The following is a 24,568-nucleotide window of genomic DNA, read 5'->3' on the forward strand; positions in this document are numbered from 1 at the left end:
TTTCATATCAGGTTATTTAGAAGCATGTGATTGTGTTTAGTTTGTGTTTATTTACAATGTGAAATCTGTACTGAGTGAATGCATGCTTTCTGGAGTATTCAGCTGATTTGCAAATAAGACTTTGCAAAATGTAGAATAAATGCTGTCAGCTACCGTGATCTCTACTATCATTTTGTAATCTTTCTGCCAATTGACTTCCTTCATTTTTTAGTTAACATTTCCATTATTTAAATTTATGGAAAATTTGCATAGGCAGTGTTATTACTTAATTGCAACCAAGGGTGCGTTTTAAATTCTTCAAAGAATTTTGGGCTCCTGATTTAACTCATCCATTGATGTTATAGTAAATTACTTACTTTTAAGTCCTTCAGTTGAGGAAATGTGCTCTGTCCTTCTGACTTTAAAGTTCTCCACTAACCAAACTAAAAACTGTCACTAGTCAATTCGTAAGGAAAAGTTTGTCTGTAGGTGTGGAATCCAAATGTAAAAGTGTTCTTTTCAAAGGCAAAACAACAAAAAGAATATAAAGACATTTCTTCACTGCCATTGCACTGTATTTTTGAGATACTGGTCAATGTGATTTAAAAGCCTGTTTGTTAGAAATTTTAATTACTCTGATAGCAACAATAATGAAGAAAAGTTATATAAAATGATTAATACTTTTATATCCCTTTTTCTCTATTGCAGATTTAAAAGAAGCTGAAATGATTGAATTATATAACTCCGATGTTCTGAAGTGCAAGTGATGCTTAAAGAATTTGAAGATATGGAAGCATGACCACTTCTTAAAATGCGAAAGTTAAAGGAATTTACTGTTTATCAAATCCTACTGAATATCTGAATTCTCTGGATACCTTACATTTAACTGTGTCCTTAAATGTCCACCATTAAGATCTCATGCAACCATTGCATACTTTGGAGACTATTCTCCAAAAGAGAACTGTGCATTTAAAAAGCAGAAATGACTGTGTTTTCTTTTGGAACTTACTAAGGCTGAACATACTGAAAGATCATGACCAGCTTGAAGCGGTCCCAGACTGAAAGGGCTGTTGCCACTGGGGTATCAGTTGGAACAGATGGCACCTCAAAAGTCCACTCGGATGACTTTTATATGAGGCGCTTTAGGTCGCAGAATGGTAGCTTAGGATCTGCAGTCATGGCTCCAGTTGGACCTCCTCGCAATGAAAGTTCCCATCACCTTACCTCTACTCCTGGCGTCCCTAAAATGGGAGTCAGGGCAAGGATTGCTGATTGGCCCCCAAGGAAGGACAACCTCAAGGAAACAAGCAGATCTAGTCAAGACATTGATGCATCGAGTTGCCTTGACAGCATGTCTTCTAAAAGCAGTCCTGGGAGTCAGGGAAGCTCTGTTAACCTGAATGCTAGTGATACTGTCATGTTAAAGAGCATTCAGAACACACTTAAAAGCAAGACCAGACCATCTGAGAATCTTGACTCCAGATTTCTTACACCTGATGGGTACCCCAGTTCACCTAGGAAAGCTCTTCGCAGAATAAGGCAGCGCAGTAACAGTGACATTACCATAAGTGAGCTTGATGTGGATAGTTTTGATGAATGTATTTCACCTACTTTTAAATCTGGACCATCCCTGCACAGGGAATATGGCAGCACATCTTCAATAGATAAACAGGGAACTTCAGGGGAAAGTTTTTTTGACTTACTGAAGGGTTATAAAGATGAAAAGTCTGATCAGAGAAGCCCAGCCACGTCTAAGCTCAGTGAACTCTTGATTGCCAGTGGAAGCAAGGGTTCAGGATTCTCTCTAGATGTGATAGATGGGCCTATTACTCAAAGGGAGAACTTGAGACTCTTTAAGGAAAGGGAGAAACCACTCAAGAGACGCTCAAAATCTGAGACAGGAGATTCATCCATTTTTCGTAAGCTGCGCAATGCCAAAGGTGAAGGAGAGCTTGGGAAGTCTTCAGATCTTGAAGATAACAGGTCAGAAGACAGTGTCAAGCCTTGGACTTGCCCAAAGTGTTTTGCTCACTATGATGTACAGAGCATATTATTTGATTTAAATGAAGCAGCAATCAATAGGCATAATGTTATTAAAAGAAGGAACACAACAACAGGAGCATCTGCCGCTGCTGTAGCGTCACTTGTGTCTGGACCCTTGTCCCATTCTGCCAGTTTCAATTCTCCAATGGGCAGCACTGAAGATCTGAATTCAAAAGGAAGTCTCAATATGGACCAGGGGGATGATAAAAGCAATGAACTTGTGATGAGTTGTCCTTATTTTCGTAATGAGATTGGTGGGGAAGGGGAGAGGAAGATCAGCCTTTCCAAATCTAATTCAGGTTCCTTCAGTGGATGTGAAAGTGCCTCCTTTGAGTCAACTCTGAGTTCTCATTGCACAAATGCTGGAGTAGCAGTTCTAGAAGTTCCCAAGGAGAATCTGATTTTACATCTAGACAGAGTGAAAAGGTACATCGTTGAACATGTAGACCTTGGTGCATATTATTATCGAAAATTCTTCTATCAGAAAGGTAAGACGTTTCTCCCGAAGTTACCAGTCTTTTGCTTAATCAAAATACAAATTTAGCTGACATATAAGTCATGCAGATATTACTATGTTTCTTACCATCAGTGTTTAGCCATACTGTTTTACTTTTTTGCTGCTTTAACTAATACGTGCTATGTTTAATAGAACTTGTCACTGTTTTAGGGAGGAAAAAAGTTATTGTGGTATCTATATCACGAGTGGTTAGTAATGGCTACAAATGATATGTCTTGAAATGCAGCTTTAGTATCCATTTTGGGCAAAGAGGGGAAATTTTTGATACTTGAAAGTTTTGTGAGTTTTTTTGTTCTTTAAACATTAAACTAAAACTGAACTGTGACAATTTTCTTCTCTCTGCATAAAGTGCTGATGCACTAAGGATTTAGTGGGAATGTGCAGCTTGGAAATGTACGTGACATTTGCAGTATTCTTCAAGCTTTTTAATATCTTTAAAATAAACTACCCATGTTACTAACAAGGCCCAAATTATTAAAATATCTCACAATCTAGATAACATGAAATATTTATGTATGAGATTCAGATTTATGGAGTAGCAAATAATGAAGGCAATTTGTTAGCTGTATGAATTACGGTCATATTTAAACAAAATGGGTTTTTAGTAGCTAAAAGACAAGGTATGTTGCATGTTGGATTGAAAAAAGTCTGGTCAAGAGAGTGAGAGTATATCTTGGAAAGCAACAGCTGGGAAAGGGAGTGTTATGAGCGTTAGCTACACTGAGTTTTGAATAACTTTATGGATGAACAATAATTCTTGTATGTAAAAGAAATACCAAGGTAAAATTAAGATGTTCTTTGACCCTTTGCAGAATCCTGGTAAGACTGTTGCTAAAATAATGTCCAAGTCTGGGGGTCCAGACTTCTAAATGTGAAAATACCAGTGGAGAAAGCTTAGTGGAAGTTACAAAAATGTACAGATATTGGGTCTTACAGCTGAATTCAGCTCCTCTGCCTTATATCTGAACTAATCATCCAGACTCCCTGAATAATCAGTGGAGAGAAATGAACATTACAGGATGGTATGAATTACAGTCTTATTTTCCTACATTCAGTACACAGGGATCCTAGATAACTAACACTGATGTAGGTGTTTATATTTACATGAGATGAATATTATTCTTGCATTGTAAAGATGTATTTGCGAGGTGACTGTCTAAAGGTATATTAATAAAGATCTATTTGAGGAAGGACTTTTAATTAGTACCCTAATTAGAACTATAAATCCAGACTTTTACAGGAACTGAGATCTGTGGTAACAGGGGGAAAAAAAAAAGAGAAAAAAAAAGCCATCGCAAGAACAAATTTGTAAAACTTACACAAATCTGGCCTTGAAATAAGATTAACCTCTTAACAGAAAGGATAATTGAACATGGGAAAAGCTTAATAAAGGAGGTTGACTGTTCTTTAGGATTCATTTGAATTTTACAAGGCTGTTCGACATCTTTCTCTATGGCGTTTTCCCTTCTTAACCCTAAGTTCTGAAAAGACGCTTTTTGACCTGTTGTGTTTTGTGATAACAGGGTTTCCTCTGTGCTTTTTATCTTAAATGAATACAGGGTGATTTGGGGGGTTTTTTGTTTGTTTTTTTTTTAAGATGTTTCCTCTTTATTAGAGACGTTTGCTGTACTTCCAGGTTGTAATAGCGTGAAAAGAGTAACGTTAGCTTCAGTTCAGTGTCAGTGTGATTTCTTATCTGCACCACAGTGAATATGCACTTTCAGCTCGTGCGACTTGGTGTAATGTCCAAGGGGCATGTTTCTGGGCCCTCTGAAATGAAATTGGAATACCTGCCAAAATATATGAGTATGAGGTAATTATTAATAAAAATCTTTAGAAGTGTGCTAGTGCTGATCAAAGTATAATGGGGGAAAAAATGTGCAATTACTTAAATAAAAGATTTTCTCCCTAAATATGATATTTCATAGAATCAGTCAGAATGACAGCAGGCTGGAAGTTTCTTTCCTCTTTTCTATACAATGGCACTGAATATAAGGAGTCAGTATTGCTGATGGGGAAAACATCAACAAGCTACATTTCAACTGACTGTACTGAGGTTTAATTTGTAGACTGTGTACTTTTTTCCTTGCTGAGCAGTATAATATTCTGATTTGTCCTATGGTTGTGATGAGAATAAGGTTTTGTAATTAATATCCTGAGAAAATACATGCTAAGGCAGCTGATCAGCTTCAGTTTTGATTTAAAAAAAAATGTGTCAGGACACAAAGGAGGAACATCAGCTTGTTCAGGGCTTTCTGCTGAAGTGTAAGAGAAGTCTTAGCGCATGGGAGTGTGAGACTTACCCAAACACACAGCTTTCCAGTCCCCCCCCCTAATTAATTCCGTACTATTAACTGCAACACTTAAAATTGAAGTGACTGCCCCTGGCCATAAAACCCCATATACAGTTCCCCAAAAATGGAACAGTCCTCTTAAGTCAACTCACAATTTTGTCTAGTCTTATCTTCTGGCAGTGGTCAGCAGCAGATGCCTGAGGAAGAGTAAGAACAGGACAAAAGAGTAGTAGTCCCTCCCTGGTGTACTTCCCAGCCTCCGGGGAGCTGCAGCTGGTGGGCTTCCGAAGCTAGGGGTAGTATCGTTCATGTTTGGTAGTCTTTGGATTTGCTTTCTATGTCCCGTTGCTTGTTGCGCCGTGTAAACTGTTAGCGTTCCGGTTACTCCTGCCACAGGGAATTCTGCAACTCAGGTGTGTGTTAGCTCTGAAGAGTTATTTCCTTTGCTTACTGTGTATGAGCAAAATATGAGCTATAATGTAAACTTAAAAATGCCTTGGAAAAGGAGAATAGCAATGAATGTGTCTAGAGAGCATGGATTTAAAAAATTTTAAAAATTCTTTTTTGGTTAACCACTTGAGTTAGAATGTTTATAACTGGCACATTTTTATAATGCAATTTTTGACAGAGTCTTGACAGCGTTTCACAGTAAAGACAAATTTTTTTAGGCCAAGAGTCCTACAGGAACTTAAAAATAAATCTCATTTCCTTGGATCTTTTCTTCATCTTGGAAGCAAAGACCCAGAGAAGGGACTCAATTTTCAAATGACAAATTCTTGAATTATTTATAAAATTTATTTTTTATTATTATTTTCTGCAACAGATCTGCTATTAGAAATATCTAATGTTGATTCAGGGCTGAATTTTTCTATAACTGACAGGATCTTTCATTAAAATGTTTTTTTCTATAGGAGTTTTGCTGTAGAAAAGACCTAGCAATGCATGCTTGCCAACAACAAGAAAATTATCTTCAGTGTGTAAAAAGCCTTTTTAAATTATTTATTGATTTTTTTCCTGCATTTTTTTATTTACTTGTATAGAAGCTGTATCCATTTAAGGTATCAACATTGCAGATTAGATGCAGCAGTTGTTAAGAAGCATATACAAACTATTTTTTTTATTTAAAAATCATCCTGTGGTGTTCATCTTTTCAGCTCTATGCTGCTAATGCTTTGGAAATTGGACAGCCTTTTCCTTCTCATAATGAAATTATTTTTCTTCTGCAGTAGCTATTTACTGTTTCTGGAAAGTGTCCAAGTCCTGATACCTATGGTGATTATTTGACCTTCGGGTTGTTACAGTGGTACCTGACCAGTAGCTACCTCCTGAATAATTTTGAACCTAATCATCCAAATGACACATCATGTATAAGAAAAATCTGTACAGTGAACGACACAGAAAATAACTTGCTTCAGCACTCCCGTTTGCATGAGTATATGCAAATGTGCATACAGAAAAAGCTATGGATTTGTTGTAGCAACCAGTTCTTGCTTTATGGAAGGAAACAGATGTATGGTTACCATAAGAGTTCCAAGGAAAAGTGCAGAATAAGGCTGAAGTGTAGTTATGGTATAGTAGAAGTGGGACATCACTGAGGTGTTTGAGAGGGTAGGTTCCTCTCAGTCTCTCTCTTTTTTTTTTTTTTTTTTTTTTTTTTTTGCTGATGTTAAGAACAGAACATTTCAACTTAATTTTCTAGGAATTTCACTAGTGACTTCCTCCAAGTGGTAGTAATTGATGCTCAAAGAGGTATCCGTATATTTTGAAAGGACTTTGTATTTCACAATACAGTTCTACATGGTCTTGACGACTTAAGGTTTGGTTCATAAGCTTTACCAAGCTATGTCGAGGTGCAGGAGCCTAGGCACAGTGTCCAGAGAAGTCCTTCCCGATCTGTGCTGTCACAGGAGGCTTCATCATATAATCCCCTTCATAAACTGATAAAGGTGCATTTTTAAAAGTAGTTAGGTCACTTTTCAATGCTACTACTGTAAAGCTATTTCAGAGCTTAATTTTCTTTGGTAATTAGATACTGTCTTGTTTCCCGCATAGATGTATTCGTGGCTGGTTTTTCTCTGTTCGTTCCTTGGCAATGCTGTTCTTAAATCTGAATACATTTCTTCCTGCTTTATCCACCCATCCCCAGAGCAGTCATATTTCTCTATGCCTTCACTTTGCTGGGCTAGGCAAGGCAAGCTTCTTTGGGTCTTCTCTTATATTACGATCTTTTCACTTACGTGATCATTGCAGGCTTTCCCTGTGGCAGCCTCTGGGTTGAATTTCTTTCCTCAGTGTGGGCACCAGATTTGTACATATATTCTGGATGAAGTCTCCTAAATGTTTGTATAATTGCATGAGTACAACCCTGTCAATCTTCAACTGGTTGATCAGGGAATCATTTTTCTGTGTTTTTTGTTTTGTTTTTTGTTTTTTTTAAGTCTGCATTACATTATTTTCTCATAGTCATCCTAGGGCTAATTAGTATCTCCATATTCCATCCCTGTCTGTTGAAGAATTTCTTTGTATTAGTCTGTAAGTACATGACGTGATTGTGTGTTTCCTTCGCTCTTGCCGTCCTTGGCCATCCAGTTGCTCTTGTATGACATGACTGTCATCCAGTGTTGCCGATGCCTCCTGGCTTTGGCACCAGCACGTTCCTCATTCTCATGCCAAGATTATCAAAAAAGGTATTAAGCAAGATCAGTTCCAAGACCAGGCCCTCATCTCCATCAACATTTTTTCTGTACCTAAAACTTTTCCTGTTAGCCAGTTCCTTATCTTCCCTTATAGCACTCAGTCATTATCTTTCTCCACTTTAATTGATTCATAAGTTGCATGAGATATTCTGATTTTTTTGGTAATCCAGACTGATACCGTAACTGATTGACTCTTAAATCAGGAAATACAGTAGGCTTAATCTAAGACTGATACGGGGTAATTCAGTCATGATCTAGCTATCCTTTGGTACCCTACCTTGCATTTTATTCTTTCCTACCTAAATATGTCTCCTCTTTATTTTACATTGCCTTAACTTCTCCGGTTGTGCTTCTACATTCCTTATGGTCATTTGCATGTCCACCTCCTCACGTCTGTTAACCCCACACCAGCCTTTGCTCTCCTTCCTGTGTGATTTGGGGGTTTTTGTTTTGTTTTGTTCTTTGTTGGAGGTACTAAGCACGTATCCAGTGTTTGTGGGTTGTTGTATGAAATGCATTGAGAAATTCATCTTATGCTGCAACTATGTTGTGAAGGTGAGCTGACTTTAAGGCATTTATTTTCCTAGTGGTGGAAAAATGCTATCCTCTTGTTTCCTGAGAACTGCTGAACCTTTTCTTATTGTACTTATAAATTTAATATCAGGGACAACATTTTCTAATTTGTGTGCCTACGTCTATGCAGTAGACATTATTTTTCTTTTAATTTAAATACAATTTTTACAAAATAGCTGAAATACCTCAAAATGAGTCTTTTTAAATGGAAAAAGTAAATGCTGTGGTAGAATCTGAAGAAGATGTTTTCATGGTTTCATTCTGAGGCTAAGTGTTTTGGATTTTTAATTCTAGTTCAACTAGAAAATAACCTCAATAAGAAAAAGTATCCATAGGTAAATAAGGTACCTGAAAAGCATAAAAACTTCCTCGCTCAAAATCAAATACGTGTAATTGGATTTTTCTACAAGGGAAACTTTCAAATTTCTGCCAGAAAAATGAATATTTTTATTTAGACTCGTCCATTGGGAGATCTGAAGTTCCTCGACGGCCTGCACTGAGGTGGCTGCGGTCATTTCAGCCCATGGAGGCCCCCCCACGGGCTGGCTTGAGGGAGGTAGCTGGACATGCAGTGTACGGACAGGGATGTTGTGGAAGGACTTACTTTCCTTGGAAGATATTTGACTTTTATTGACAGTTTCTCTTAGACTTTCCTTGAAGGTATTGCATACTTGAATTCAGTTATTGTCATGAGATATGTACAACTTTGTTTATATGTGGCTGCATTCGTGGTGCTGTACCTCTATCGTCAGATAAAATAGTCCAGACAAAAACAGTTTTTAACACCAGTCTCTTACATAGTTGACCTTTAATTTCCGGATGCACTTGCCTAGCATAATTTTTTGTTATGGTTTTATAGAACTATAAAATTTTGTGCTCTGTGTGTGTGTGTGTGTGTGCGCGCGCACACACACACACACAGTTAAACGTAAGCTTTATCACAAATAATCTATTCAACTAGAGAGCAATTTCTCCAGCCCTCTGTCTCTCTACCACCTCTGCAATTTAGCTAGTTTTAAGCTCAATTCTTAACATTTTTACTTTAGTCCTAACATTATTGTTCAGCACTTCACTGTTAAATAATAAAGCAGTTTAGTCCATTTCTTGCATTTTTTTTCTTCCTATGGTAGTTATAATTTCAGGTTTGCTATAAACAAGTGCTCATCCTCTTTTCAACTCCCTGATTTTTTCCTACCTTTTACAATGAATGACAAACATGACATGCCAGTACATTACTCTGCTTTTTCCATAACAAAATGAATCTACATCCTTTTTTTTAGTACAGTTGTTCACATTTTAATATCCAGGTTACAGTGTTTCTTTCTTAAATGTGTTTGGTTTCCTCATTTTTATTTTTAATGAGGGGAAATTGGCTGTATTTAGCTCAACATAAGTGAAATTGGTTTCACTGTAAGAGACAACGTAAGAGGTGTATCTTATTTTTGACCTATAAAAGCAGAGGTGCAATGTTGAATTTCGACTTTCTTCTATAAATGAATCTCAGAACTGAAGAACAGAACAAAATTTTGGTACCACTGTAGACGTACTCTTACGGACTCTAGTGGAGCCGACAATTCATTTCCTCTGCAACAATTAAGCATGAAAATATAGTTGCTGTGCAAAGAGTAAGATGGACTTTTTTGTTTTTGTTTTTTTATACAAGAACATTGGAACTATTTTGGGGCAGATGAGAACCTGGGGCCAGTGGCAGTGAGCATAAGAAGAGAAAAACCAGAAGAAATCAAAGAAAACGGACCTCAGTACAACTACCGGATCATATTCAGAACCAGTGAGGTAAGCAGTACAGGAAAGGGAGTAGGGAGCAGGGAAGACCAAGTGCTTTGCGTGGAGCTTGTGGGCTTTTGAATGTCAACAGATTTCCACCTTTTCTACGTAAATACTATCCAGGAATCTCCTGACCAAAAAAGGCAATGTATTTTCATTATACAATACAGGCAAAAGGCAATGTGTTTTCATTATACGTAATACGGGCAAGTGTATCAGTAAGTGAGTTATTCTGTAACATCCAACACAGATGGAAAGTGTGCGTGGGAATTGTTTTGGTTAAAATTTGAGAAATTTGAGAGCTTTATTAACTTTAGGCAAGCAAAGGAAGTGAAAAATTATTTCACGTAGTTTCATGTGCGGCAGTGGGTAGACTGGAGAGCAGTGGGAGAATTGCAGAAAGTAGAACCTCTAGTCACAGGCAGAGTCGGGGCTTTGTGGTTTCCTCCAAGCGGTAGCTGTGTGAGAAATTGCAAGTGCAGCCTTTTCATCCAGCTTTTATTTTTGATAGTCTTTTTTTTTTTTTTTTTCCTCATCTGATACTAGAGGGATCATGTCTTTCTTTGTATACTTTTAAAAGTGAAATAAAATAGAGGTATACTTTCTACCTTCCAGCTTGGAAAATTTCATATCCACTTTCTTTTCTTATCCTATTCAAGATGCTATCCCAAATTTCAGTGCTGCTTTTAGCAAAGGTACTTCATAAGTTTCTGCTTATTTTCATTTCTGCGGAGAATAACTTTACAGCCACTATAATGAAAATATTCAGACTCTAGTAAAATTATTAGACTGTTGGTTTGTAAATCTAAGCATCAGAAAGTACTGATATTCAACAGCAGTTAAGAGTATTGTTCATGCTTGTGTTCATGTGGGTGCTGCTGTCTCCCTGCTGCTCATAAATGTCTCTTACTGGTAAAATTCTGGAGAGGCAAAGATACAACCTGAAACAAGTGTTCGTTGCTTCACATATGTCTGTGAAGCAATACTGGTCTCCACTAAATGCTTCCTTCTCAAATAAATGGCTCTTCAAAGAGTTTCATCAGTTACAAAAGAGGGTAGTATTTTTAAAGGGCATTTATCCATCCCTGCAGATAGAGTTTAAACTGTTACTGGTTTAGCCAACAGGTAGTCAGTATAAGTTACTAGGTGAGAGCTGTTCTGTTACCATCCGTGCACGAAGTGGTTTGGTTGACTTCTGTCCAGGTTGTGATGAACATAAGTCTCAGACACAAAACAAATGTCAGAAGGGAAAGGAGAATAAACTCTTCTCGTGTTGCTAGAAAGCATACCTCTAGATTGGAACTAAGATATATGTTTGCTAGAATATATGGCAAGGATTTAACCACAGACTTATTTTGTGAATAAATAAAAATTTTGTTCTCATAAATGGAGATAACGTATTCTGCAGGGGTGATTTCTAGTGATGTGGAGGATCATCAAGTTTTATTAGAAACATGGGGAAAAGAAATCATTAGAAGAAGTAAAAACAAAAAAAAATCCAAGAATAAATGCATATTTTTCCAGCTGTCTTTCAGCAACTTGCTTAGTTGATATTTTTACACATAACCTGAAAAGCTATTGAAACTTTTCTTCTCACCATGACCTTATGGTACAATTATGTAAGAGGCTAACAAGTTGTTTTCTTAAGGACATTCAGATGGATACTGAGCTAAATTTGTTATATAAGAATTCAAGTTAAATGCAGTTCAGTGGACAGCTGGGCTCTGCTTAAACAAAAAATCTGCTCAACAAAAACTGAAATTAAGTTTACAGACTACCCTGTGCTTTAACGAAATGCAGGCACTTTTTATGTCGAGTAAAGTAGAAGCCTATTTCTGAATTTGGAATTTGGGGTTTTTTTTTCATTCTAACATATCTTTTTTTTGTGAGCAAAAATCTCTTGTCATGACTTAGTTTTGATTGCTAGCAAAGAATATAGTGCATAGTTTTGGAAAAATGTCTTTTTGAAGAATTTTTTGCATTGATATGTCAATTGGATAGAGTTCTTGGGGAAAAAATTGGACAGATAAGTTTTTGAACATGATTGCTAATTTAAATCTCACCAGTTACTATTGTAAAAGCTATTCTGTTACCTCCCATATGCAAATTTTTTTTGGCTACTGTCCGGTTTCTAGCAAAGAATGTCCAAATCACCAATCAAACTCAGAAGGAGAAGGCAGAATAAATTCTTTCCCTTTTCCTCATTGTGTTATGTCTAGGCTAGAACTGAAGTACGTTAGCTATGAAATGTGAAAAAGTCTGAATTACAAAGCCTTTCTATGAATAGATACAACATTTAGTCTGCATTGCAATAAGCCTAGCACTTTCTTGTCATGTTTTTGCTTAGATTCAATTAAAAATAAAATGCAAGATTTTAGCGAGTCTAGAGGACATTTCTGGAAGTATATGCTGCTGTACTGACCTAAAGTGAAACACCAGGTGTTTGATATTTGTTGGCCTTAGGGAGTGTCTAGCTTGTTAACCACTGTTAAGTATGTGCAGTATGTTTTGTTCATAGTTCCATCATTAGTTCTACTTTGACCTGCTACATCAAATCATGTAAGATAGTTGAAAACTCCTGTTAATCTTCTTCAAGCATTAATTTCCTATAAAACCTAAATTTATGAAGTCATCTGAATCTTTTGAAGCATTCTGACTACTGTTAGCTGTCAGGATGAGGGACATTGTGCATGTCAGTACTTTCACGTGAGTTACTTAATACGCTCAGACTCTATAGAGAATTGGAAAGATGATATATTTTGCTCCACGCTATTGCTAAAGAACCTTTTCACAGAATAGCTGGGTTTGGGAGAGACCTCTGGAAATGATCCTCAGTGTTTCAGCAAGGTCAGCCTTAGCAGATTGCTTAGAACAAGGTCCAGTTTTGAGTATCTCTATGGATGGAGACTCCACAGTCTGGGCAACCTGCTGCTCCAGTGTTCAACCACCCTCACAGTAAGGAAGTGTTTTCTGATGTTCAAATGAAATTATCTTGTTTTTCAGTTAGTGCCTGTTGCCTGTCTTCCTGTCACGGGGAAATATTGTGAGGGGTTTGGCTCTCTTCTTTACGTCTTCCCATCAGCTATTTATAAACATTGATAAAATCTCCCCGAGTCCTCTCTTCTTTCTCTGTGTATATGTCAATATATAAAGCATTAAAAAAATACTTTTATTTTTGTTCCTTTAGCTTATGACGTTAAGAGGCTCTGTGCTGGAAGATGCTATACCTTCAACGGCAAAGCATTGCACAGCCAGAGGACTTCCCCTAAAAGAAGTGCTCGAGTATGTGGTTCCTGAGCTGAACATCCATTGCCTCAGGCTGGCCTTCAACACTCCTAAAGTTACGGAACAGCTTATGAAGTTGGATGAACAGGGGGTAAGTGCAAAGTCATAGAACAAGACAAATCGTCTTAAACTGGCAGATTACTGCCTGTCATACAAAAGTTATCCTTTAATTTTGTGTAATTTAAGTCAGTCAAGTAAAATGTCCCATTTAAACCAAAACTTGTTGTTTGTAAGGGTTGCGTGTCTTTCCCCCAGATTTTGCAGAATATTTAGTGTGTATATAAGATCAGTCTCACTGCACTGAATAGTCTAAACAGTGATTAAAATAGATCTTGCTTGCAGCTTTCTAAAATCATAGTTATATAAAATCTTAATTCCAACCATCTTATTGCTGATGGGAACGGTTCCCTTCAGCAATATAAACCTTATATAGTTTGATAATAAAGACATTGTATAACGTTAAAAGCATGTATCTGCATTTGTCCATCCATTGAGGAAAATATCGCCAGTTAAAGAAGAGTAAGTGCTCGGATTAATGTTATGGCAATTGTCCATTTCAATTTACTTTAAAAGAGATTAAGTGATTGTATTTTAAGGCTGGGGTATTTTTTGGGTTGTTCTGGTTTTCTTATTACACCATTGTAGTATATAAAATATATCTATTATATGTGGAAATATTCCAGGTTCCTGTATGTTTTACTGTAATAATTAAGCTACACTGAGTATTTCTATTTGGCACAACAGGTAACTGGAGTGCTGCCTTTCTTGTTTTTTGTTTTTTGTTTTTTTTTCCTTCTCCTCCATCCTCCTACTTTCTCTGAAACAAGACACATTGCAAAATATTCTCAGCCTACAAGCCTGCCTACAAGTGATTTTCAATTACATGGTAGTTATCAATCTTTTAAAAATGGGACCAAGGTTTGTTAGCAGTATTAAGGAATTGTTGGGAGAAAAAAGAATTCCATAGCTCAGACTTAGCAAAATGAAAGATTGTGAGTAAAGTGAATTTTATGATTAACAACTTTTGACAGTGACATTTAACAACTCTGTTTTGAGTGCTGGAATTATCTCTTTCTTCTAGTTTTCTTCTGCTACTGAGCAGCTTTTCCTGTGCAGAACTAAAATCTTTGTTGTTTATTCCAGCTAACACTGAAATATAGACATCATAAAAATGAAAAAGATCTAATCGGTATCTATCTAAAAAGGGAGAAAGCATTGTTGTTCTCTCTTCTCTTCTTAATAATTCCTTATTCCTTGCTACAGATACAAAGTTGGGTTCAACTACCATTCTTTTGTCCAGTTTTTTGTCCAGTTGTCCAGTTTTGTCCACCTTTCTACTCCTCACCTTTATCAGCTTGCTGAAGTTTGATCTGAATATGATATGTCAGTGCTCAGGTCCCTGCTCACTCATTTTATTCCATTGCTTTCTGACTTGCAGGCAGTTACTTGTCAAAATGAGAGCCTTTGTGTTTCCATAGCCTAGCTATTTAGGATTTTTAGGACTGCTTGAAGAAATGTCTTTTGAAAGAGATTTGTAGACATTCGTGCATTTCAGTATAACTTTTTACTTTCATGCGCTCACCTTATAGGTTGGAGACCTGAATATCATCCTCCTTAGATGATGACAACAGTGTTTGAAAATACATATTTCGTGTTTGTAATCTGTTATCTCAGGCTAAATCTAACTTGCCCTTCATCCAGAACCAAGTTTCTGCCAGGCACTATAGCAGTCAAGGATATCTTGACTTGGCTATCAATCTCTTCACATAGTTCTCTGTTTCAGTAGTGGAGAAAATGGAATTTAATCTAGCATGGCTCCATAAATGAGCCTTCAGATTCAGAGGACAGTACATTCTAGACATGCCTGTCAAGAACTGGAGTCTGAATAGTATTGTTTACGGGAAAAAAAAGAAATCACAAAGGGAAAAAAAATCTATCTAAAAATTCTATTTAAATATTTTTTTTCTGAAATTATTTGAGTTAAATATGCAGGTATAAAAGTGATTTAGCATGCCTTTCTTAAAATTTGATAATGTCTAAAATAATCTGAAATTATTTCCTATCCTGTATGTCCTTAATATCCCACAATATGGTATTGTGTATTTTTTCATTGCTACTTGACATGGTACTTTTGAAAATCATTAAGGACAATAGATAGTTAAAATGTATTTTCTACATCAAAGTACTTTTCTGTTTTTGTGGTGATGAAACAGTTTGACACTTTAAACAGAAAAAGATAAGCACACTCTGTACTAATTAGAAGCTTCATTCTTTATCAGTTCCAGGCTGTCACAAAATTTTGGATAACAGCTGCTCCTCTAATTAGGTACACAGACTGTTTATCCCTTTCTCTTTTTGAGTGCCACACTGTTTCATTACAGCAGGAACAGGTGCCTGTTTGATATAGCAAATAGGATGCTTTGTAAATTTAAGATTTTATGAATATAGGGTGACCTTAGCCTGACTTCTGTCTATCTCAAACTGTTGTATTTCACCCCATAACACCTTCACTGAGCCAAATGTGTATGCTTACTTTCCAGGAACGCACCAGTTTCAACTAAGGTAGACAGACAAGTTTTAAAGCAATTGATTGTTTTCATGTTTTTTAAAAAAATGCACTTAATTTATCTGTTTACACCTTTCAGACTTTCTTCTATTCTATCTGTGCTGCATCTTTAGTATGCTTTTATGAGCCTCATCTTCTGTAAAGGTTTTTGTATGCTGTGACTAAATCATCTGTTGATCTTGTTTATGATGAATTAAACAGATTGCACTTTTCAAGTCTCCTACTGCAATGTATTTTCTCTGAATTTTGTATCATTTTATGGCTGAGCTTCATCTATTCTAATATTTTAATACCTCCAGAATGTAGACACCTGAACGGCATGAGATATTCTGATACCAGCAGTGCAGAAGGAGGTGAACGCTACTTGTTAAAGTCATAGTTGCTAGCATCTTTTCTTCTGTGCATATGGTTCGCTTGGCTTGTATTGGCTTTATTAAAATGCCTTCATATGAGTGATCCTGTATTCAGAAAGCAATCCAGCCTTCTGTAAAGCTGCACTAGCAGTGTGGTTAATTACCAGCTACTAGTCTTTGTCTTGAATGTAGAGTTCATTGATAACTTCAGTTTTACTTTTGTATGTGATTTTAAATTTGAATAACATAGGGCAATTACTGATCTATCCCAGTAGAAGTTTATCTTTACAGTGATTCCTCATTCACAGAAATACTGTGAAATGTCAGCCAATTTTTAATATAGCTCTGTATTTATGATATAAAATTGCTGACTAGTTAAGTCCAACATATGCTTTGCATGGTCTTTCACCGAGCACTAGGCAAATACTTGAAGTGCACTTCTCCCACATCTATAATTATTTAAAGACTTTTTATCATTAAAATGAGACTACTTGGTAAGAGTTTTACCTCAGCATAATTCATCCTTCAACCTCTTCTTTCTCTCTTCCTTTGAATTGCACACTTCTAAGGACCTTAGGTTTAGCAGAAGGAAGTGAAGGAACTGCATGCCTTTCTCCCCTTGGATCTGCTTCCTTAATTCAGAAGTAACAGGTCATTGCCCTCAAACTTTTTTCCATCTGAAGTTCAGCAAAAATAAGAACATAGGTAGGAGACATCATTTCTTTGGATAGCCTTTGCTGATTCCTCAGGCTGACATTTTCATAGGTATAAGGAACAGTCAGGTGGTTGCTCTTGAAAGTTGCAGTTCACATTCCTGCTTATGCCTTGGAAAAATCTTTCCTTCACCTGAAATGGAAGCTTAAATAGTGTGTAGGTGTGCGTGGTGAAAATGATTTCCTTTGTCCTCAAATATCTGAGGTAATCCTTAAGTAAAGTTACTAGAAATTCTTGTAATTAGCAGTGCAGTTAAGGCACTGTGGTTCCACAAGATGCTTTCATCCATCATATTTCCCTTGGAGTAAGTAAAGAGCCTACGTGGGCAATCGGTGTTGCCTGAACAGTCCAAGATGGAACTTGCAACTGATAATATGGAAAGTGATGGTAGCAGGTCTGGAAGAAACAGCAGCAGCAATGCTGCCTCTCACCACCCTTCCTCTCTTCCCTACTCTCTTTTCAACCTTCCTATATACTGGTAGTAGTTGGTCCCAGTTCTCTGCAGGAGCAGGTAGCTGTTGGGGCAGGTGGCCTCTTTGGCTGCTGGGAGGTCACAGCTTGCAGTGAACGGGATCACGTAGTTCAGCGGTTCAGCTGAGATCACGGAAATGTACCCCTAGACCCATATCTGGCTCCTACGCTTACTGAGAAAATTGAAATCAAAATTTAAATCAAAATTCCTTATGCAGCAGGTCTTGTTTGGGGGGGGAAGGAGGGAATAACCCCTCCCCCCCCCAAAAAAAAACCCTAAAGCGTGCTATTCAAATATAGCTGGACTGTTCTGAGTATTTTGTGTAACGATAACTGTTCTGAAACTTTTTTAAAAAAATGGAGGGTTAAAATAGATTACGATGATGATAATAAATTGTAATGTTAATTTGCACATACTCAACATTTGTTTGTCAATTAATGTCTTTGTTATATCAAGTCCAACTACTCTGGTGCCCAAAGTATGCCGTAACCGTGCTTGAAGGTGAACATTGTTGGCTGGCTCTCTGATGTTTAAAGAGCATGTTTTCTTTATAGTTAAAAGGGGAAAGCGTTTTAAATAGCTAGTAATGACAAATGAGAGAGAAAAGAAAATAGCGTTACTTCAAGGCCCAAAATAGTTTGTTGTTGTTATGTGGAGGTATGTGTGGTTCTTTTTCTCTGTTCAGTTGCAGTTTTGGAAGTAGGTCTAGATTTTTCATTCATAAGAAGTAGACTTAAACCTGCAGTCATCTTTTACATAAGAAACTTGGTCAGATTCACAAGATGCAAGTCAGGTAGTCATTGTGTCAGAGGATAGGAACAAAACATTTTGGGGTGAGGTGGGGGGAAGAAACAACCTAGAATTACAAATCATTACATCTGCTTAACTCTGTGAACAGGAGTAATTAAGCCAGGTGGGTCCTTTCGTTTCCTTTTTCTTTATTTTCTTTATGGCTAGTAACTTATCCCTGTCATCATCCATCTTAACATATGTTAAAAGAAGAATGCAGTAAAACTGCAGTTTCCAAAGTTCTTCTTTAACCTAGGCCCATAATTTCACTGGGTGATGAAGTAGAACCATTTCTAAGACCTTTTAAATAGCCCGTTGTAAATATTAGTTTTAGCTTATTATAAATTTCATTTTAATTATGTCTGCTGGTATCATCCCAGCAGATGCTAAAACTTCGCATATCATGGCCCATGTATGAACTAGTGTCCTTTCAAGACCAGTCACATTGTATTTGGATGACTTGGCTTTCAGTGCCATTACAAATACCTGTTTTCGCTTCATACTAATCTTTAGTCCAAACTTTTAAATCTCAAGCCAGTTTTGATAGACTTTTTCACTATTATCCGCTAGCAAAATGGCATTTGCTTAAAATGGAACTTATGCAGAAAAATACATGGAGGAGGAGAGATACCCTGCAGTAAGTATGTATTTTTTCTAAATGAGTTACCTGCATAAACCCAGAGACTCCTTTGCACCCTACCAGTCGGAGTTCCTACTTGTGAAACCGTTTTTGGAAACGGTAGTAAATGGCTGTTGAGTGCTGCTTTCCTCCATTTTATGTCTTCAGTTTCTGTAATATGGCATAAAGGGTGCAGATGCAGCCCCTTTTGCAGGTGCATCAATTTGGAATCTGTGGAAACAGTTTGTTTTGAAAAATCATGATTGAGGTCGGATAATTTTTTTTTTTTTTTTTTTTTTTTTTGCCTTTCACTTCTGCCGTATTAGGAACATAGCAAATTATATATGAATTATATATATATATATATATTATAACATTTATAGCAAAAACAGAAGTAAAACCCACAAGTATATTTTAATTTCTTTGTTAATAATATATTTAAAACTGTTTGCTGCTGAATTTTTTTAAGTCAAAGAAGGCCAACTAAATGCCATTGTCTCAACATTGCTAATAGTTGAATGCATTATTAGTAGGTGACTAATTTCTCTCTTTTAAAAATGAGGAAATGTTAATTTTCTGACTAATTATAGAAATGAGTGAATGCTGCACCCTCCCATTCTATTTGGAAGGTTCAGCATGGTATAGTAACCATGGTACCAACCTAAGAGTGAGAGAGTCAAGTTCCTAAATTTTCTCAGCCTACACTTGCACTGTGATTCACTGCAAGACACTCACCATTTCCATGCTACAGTGTCGTCTTCCAGAAAATAAGGAACATTAATGTTTATTTCACTTTTGAAAACAATTTGACATCTTCAGATGAAATATGCCGTAGCAATTATGGTGGAACACAAAGGGAGTATTTGGAACAGTTAATTACACTAATACTTAGATATTTTTCATTTGTGAATTAAGGGTTTAATAAAAATATGAAGTGAATTCAATGAATAGGTTGCTCTATCACTTGATGTGCATGTAAGATTTTTCTTCTCTTTCCCTTTGCAGTTAAGTTACCAACTTAAGGTGGGTATCATGTATTGCAAAGCTGGGCAAAGCACAGAAGAGGAAATGTATAATAATGAATCAGCAGGTCCAGCCTTTGAAGAGTTTCTTCAGCTCCTGGGAGAACGGGTTCGACTCAAGGGATTTGAAAAGTATCGTGCTCAGCTGGATACAAAGAGTAAGGCATTTTCATCTTTTTCCCTAAATGAGCGAAATATATCACATAGTTGCTAATTGACTTTTTGCTCAGAGTTCTAAAAAAAAAAAGAATCTTTGCTTTATAAAGTTGCACAATATTAGAAGTTAAAGGAGACCAAACGTATAATTTGACCCATGCCATATGGTCTTTCCTAATTTTTGATGATTATCGGATTTTAATGCTAATTTGGTGTGAAATTTTCACCAAAGTTCCAACAAGAAACTAGTAGATTATGCAGTCATTATCTGCGTTGCAAAATGGTCATCAGTATATTGTGTAATAAGTAATCAGTAGAGTTGATATATTAATAGACTGTCGCAAAAACAAAAATAATCTGAGAACCCATCTTTATAAGTCCGTTTTGGCTAGTTGTCTGTTGCTTTTATGCTGTGGCTGATGCATGTAGTTTTTTCTTCTAGACGGTTTTGTTTTACTATCAAATGTGTTCCCCCCCTTGTTTGATTTTTCTTTAGAGTTATGGAAATTAAACTGTTTCTAACAGTTGTATTATCAGCTTTGACCATAACAAATGCTGTTTAAAAAAAAAAAATGCAGTGAAAAGATGATCTTAGGTACCTATAAAAGAAATATTCTGTTTTGGGAGTCAAGCTTATGAAATACTGATTTATCAGCCTTTGCATACTTTATGTATATTCAATTTGTAGACATATTTAAAAATTCTCAAGAGAGAATTTTTCTTTGTTTAATTTCTTTTGCTGCAAAATTTCCATAGAAATAGGTTAGTTCTAATACTCAAAGAGTTGAGTCATGAAAGTGGAAAAGCATTCATCAACTTCAGTGCAGCAAAGACTGTCCTCTTGTGATTGTTTTCCCATCACAAATGTAGTAACATGCTTAGCTTAGCTTTACTACCCCAATAGTCCATCCTGTGTCCTTGATCCTTACAGGAATCAAACTGCAGCCCCCTCAAGCTGTTCTTGATCAGCCTGGTCATCATTCCTATCATCACACTTCCAATCATCACTCTTCTGAGGCATAAAAGAAAAAAAAATTTTTGCTTCAGTTAGAAATCTAAATATATAGCGGACTATATTACACGTATTTACTGTTGAGCCAACTTTATCTTTTGGTTTCAGTAGTTATACTCCCTCCGTTGTATTTACTTGCTTGAGTGCATCTACACATTGTAGTCATGCCCCCTCTATGCTTTTGTGATGCTAACCTTAAGCCCGTTCTCTTTGTTTTATGAGAAATGCGGAATTCCCTATTTCTCCCCAAAATGTGCAGTGTTACCTGGTAGCTGTCCTCTGCACCAGTCCCAGTTTGAGTTTGGTCTCTCTAATACTCGTGGCTGGGATTACAGTGTTCCAGGTGGGATCCAGACAGTGCCTTTCTGTGACACAGTCCTGTCTTTACTGCAGATACATTATGCAATATATTCCAGGGTTAGATTTTCCTTTTTTGCAACTCCAATGCTGTGCTTTACCAGTTACAAAAACTATGTCAAAAATCAAAGGATGTGAAAAACAGAAAATACTACTACTTCTTTTCATGGCTTGTGGTTTGATACTTAGGGCCTCCCTGTTGCCTTCAATAGTTAAGGCAAAATACTGTGTTCTCTTTCTTTTGGTTTCGTTTTGTAAAACATCTGAAAAAAAACCTTTTCCTTGTGACAGTCCATGCACGCTTGATTTCTAGCAGGTGATGCTTTGTGCTTGAGATTTGATACATCTGATCAGATAAACCTGTGAAAACTGTAACCGTGTCATATGTACTTGTTTGAGATTTTCTCCTTAACAATAGAATTGTCTGCTGATTTTTATTTATTTATTTTTTAATTCCTTCATGTTGCTTCTGAGTTTAGGAAAGAATTTTTTCAGGTTTTGGTGTTCTCTTGTACTAAAATGTAACACCGGTTGAATGGACATGTATGTAAACTTTTATCTGAACTGATCTGTCCTGATTCCAAGGTTTGTCCTCTTGTGATAAAGCTGTGTTGAGAACTGGCATGTCTTTTTTCTTTTTTTCTTTCTTTTTTTTTTCTTTTTCCTTGTTTTCCTTGTTTTCCTTGTTTTCCTTGTTTTCCTTGTTTTCCTTGTTTTCCTTGTTTTCCTTCTTTTTTCTCTCTTTCCCTTTTTTTCTCCTCAAACTGGGTATGCACCCAGTACACCTATCAGCTCCATTTTATATCTAAAAGAATACGAAATCAAGAGAGGCTTTGACATGAGGTGTTTATTGTGATCAGAAGGAAGGGGGGATGCTCCAGGCAGGAGCTGTTTGTTACGAGGTGCTCCCGGAGTTTTGTTCAGTCGAGGTTCGCAAGCTCGTACCTGTAGAAACTCATCGGTGGAGCTGCAGGAACACCTGGGTTGCCGGAGATCTGTTGGGGTGCGCTGTCTGCAGGGTCGCTGGGGAAACGCGCCGAGCACGCAGCAGCCGTGAGTTCTTACGAAGCGTGTTTAGTTAGCACCAACTCTGAACAAGGAAAAACCGCTTCTGTAGTTGGTCTTGATAGCACTGTGTTTTCGTTTCCACTGTGCGAAGCCTGAATTGACAGCGGTGAAAGAGAAGATAAAGTTTTGGGGGCACAACACTAGACTCGTTGGATAACTACATTCAGAAAACATTGTTGCATGTACTACAGGGATAGGGATTAGAAATCAGAAATTTCAACTTGGCTGACTGTGTCTGACTTTTACTAGAAACTGAGCGCAGTGGATTTTTGGGTTGCTGTGACTGAATGAATACTTTAAGCTGACATTACTGTTCAGAGGAAGCAGCACAAAGAAGGAGGAAACAAAAGCAAAACTCTTTGGCTATAGCGTTCGTTGATGGACGTTCTCAGAAACCCGTCTCTGGGAACGGTACAGAAAGCTGCGCGAGGCTCACCGGACTGCGTAAGGACACCTATGAAGTACGCAGGAATGCGCATAAAATTAGGTTTTATCATGGAGCGATCTTTTACTAGGTGAAAGATCTTTATTTAGGTGTATTGCTGAAGTTTATGGTGAAATGTAAATAGATGTGTGAGCCCTTTGCTGGTTCTCTGTACCAGCCGGGGTCTTGCTATCCTGCGGTCGTGAGCACGCGCAGCCTGCTGCTCGCCGCGGGGCCGCCGACAGAAGAGGTGCGCTTTACCGTGCGCTCGTGAGTAGCAGTGTGTGTTGAGAAGCATTTAGCCCATATTTGTTCCAAACCGTTTCCATTTTTCCTACTGCTGTTGTGTCTCAGGGACATCTGCGTTCTGTACCGGAGAGGAGACTGAAGAGTGGTTGTTCCTGCTGTGCTACTTCATCTTGAAAGTGAAAAAATAAGGCCGCATTTTGGTAGGCAAAATGCTAAACCTCACGCAGAAAGGCCTGGGCTGTGGGGAAGTGGTGGTTTTTCATCAAGATTCGGGTCTGTTGGATTTTGTTTAGGCAGCTGAGGTATGTACAGGTGCACAGCTGGGAAACTCTCCTGCCGTTTGCAGCTGCGTGCTCTTCTGTTGCTAGAGACCACCGTCATGGCATGGCTTCTTCGGTCTCATTACTCAGGAAACTGCTTCCGGAGTGAAAAATCCTGTTCAGCGTCAGCACAGTTGAATGCAAGGATGCTCTTAAAGCGAATGTCTGTTTATTAACCTGCACGAAAGGTCAGAGCTATAACGCAGGCGGATTTGCTAGCTTTCCGTACCTTTGACTGTATTTTACAGGCAACAGAAAGCAGGTGCGTGAGGTAAGACAGGATGAAGGATGTGGAAGGAAGCTGGTTTGTATATGTTCTGTGCAGAGTTTTCACAAGGTTAGATATTTGTATTTTATGCACACTTGGAAAAGTAAAATCACTATGGCAAAGAAGTGTTTCAGAACAGTTATCGTTCCTAGGAATTATTAGAATTAAGGGCCTAATTGGTAAGTATCTGTAACAGAGCCAATTTTTAGAAGAGGGAATCTTATGCATCTTATTAAGGGAAAGCCTATTTAAATATATGTTGGAATAGTAATCCTTCAAGGACTTTAGCTCTGGATCTCTGCCAGTGCAACTGTTGTGAAGAACTGCTACTTTTAAAGTTTGTTTGTGTATTTATAGAATTACCACAGGGGAAGCAGTCTATCTCCGGCAGCCTGCAGTCTTTGGATAGGAAGTAGAGCTTGAAAATGTCATCTGTCCCGTGGTTGCTAGGAATTTTACAGGCATCACTTTAAAGAAATAAACAGCACAGTTCTCTCTAACATTGCAACTTTAGTCATTTTCTTTTATTTTTCAGTTATACCACTGGCTTTGTTTTCCTTCCCCTCACTCAGTCGTATTTCTTGGTTTTATAAATTTGTAAGTGAGATCGGTTGCATAATGCCAGGCCTGGCAGCCTGAGATAGATGTCCAGCAAAGGGATAGAGTGGGTGGTGCTGGAAAAAAAGCAGATAAACTGGCACTGGTTTTTTTGGAGAATCTATTTGAAATTATAAGCTTAGGTGGTAATGGTACATTTCTGGATAAAATTTTTATACTGCATGACTTTTTGGTTAAGACATTAGAAGAATATAAAAACAACACAATATATTAAATAGATTTAAAAAAATCTAGTGTGTAACAGAAGAAGGAAGTAGGTTTAGTAAGTCTGACAGATACTGAACTTGGGCAAATAACTAGGAAAAACTAGAAAATAAACCACATGATATTTTTTAATAGGGGTATTTTTTAACCTTATAACTGGTGGTTAGTCTTTCTCCCACCCAGTG

At 37.2% G+C, this 24,568-nt stretch overlaps 1 protein-coding gene across 4 annotated transcripts in view; it reads left to right on the forward strand.

The window, feature by feature from the left end:
• The window catches only part of SIPA1L1 (signal induced proliferation associated 1 like 1), a 210,270-nt gene that overhangs the window by 131,578 nt on the left and 54,124 nt on the right, over positions 1-24,568 (forward strand). For all 4 annotated transcript variants that reach the window (XM_062576476.1, XM_062576479.1, XM_062576478.1 and 1 more), the window contains 4 exons: positions 688-2,510; positions 9,766-9,896; positions 13,075-13,263; positions 19,691-19,865. In XM_062576476.1, the coding sequence (XP_062432460.1) occupies positions 1,013-2,510; positions 9,766-9,896; positions 13,075-13,263; positions 19,691-19,865 (1,993 nt within the window). In that variant the 5' untranslated portion in view covers positions 688-1,012. The remainder of the gene's footprint in view (positions 1-687; positions 2,511-9,765; positions 9,897-13,074; positions 13,264-19,690; positions 19,866-24,568) is intronic.

The sequence above is a fragment of the Rhea pennata genome, chromosome 5 (assembly GCF_028389875.1).
Source record: "Rhea pennata isolate bPtePen1 chromosome 5, bPtePen1.pri, whole genome shotgun sequence".
In the NCBI taxonomy this organism is placed as follows: domain Eukaryota; kingdom Metazoa; phylum Chordata; class Aves; order Rheiformes; family Rheidae; genus Rhea; species Rhea pennata.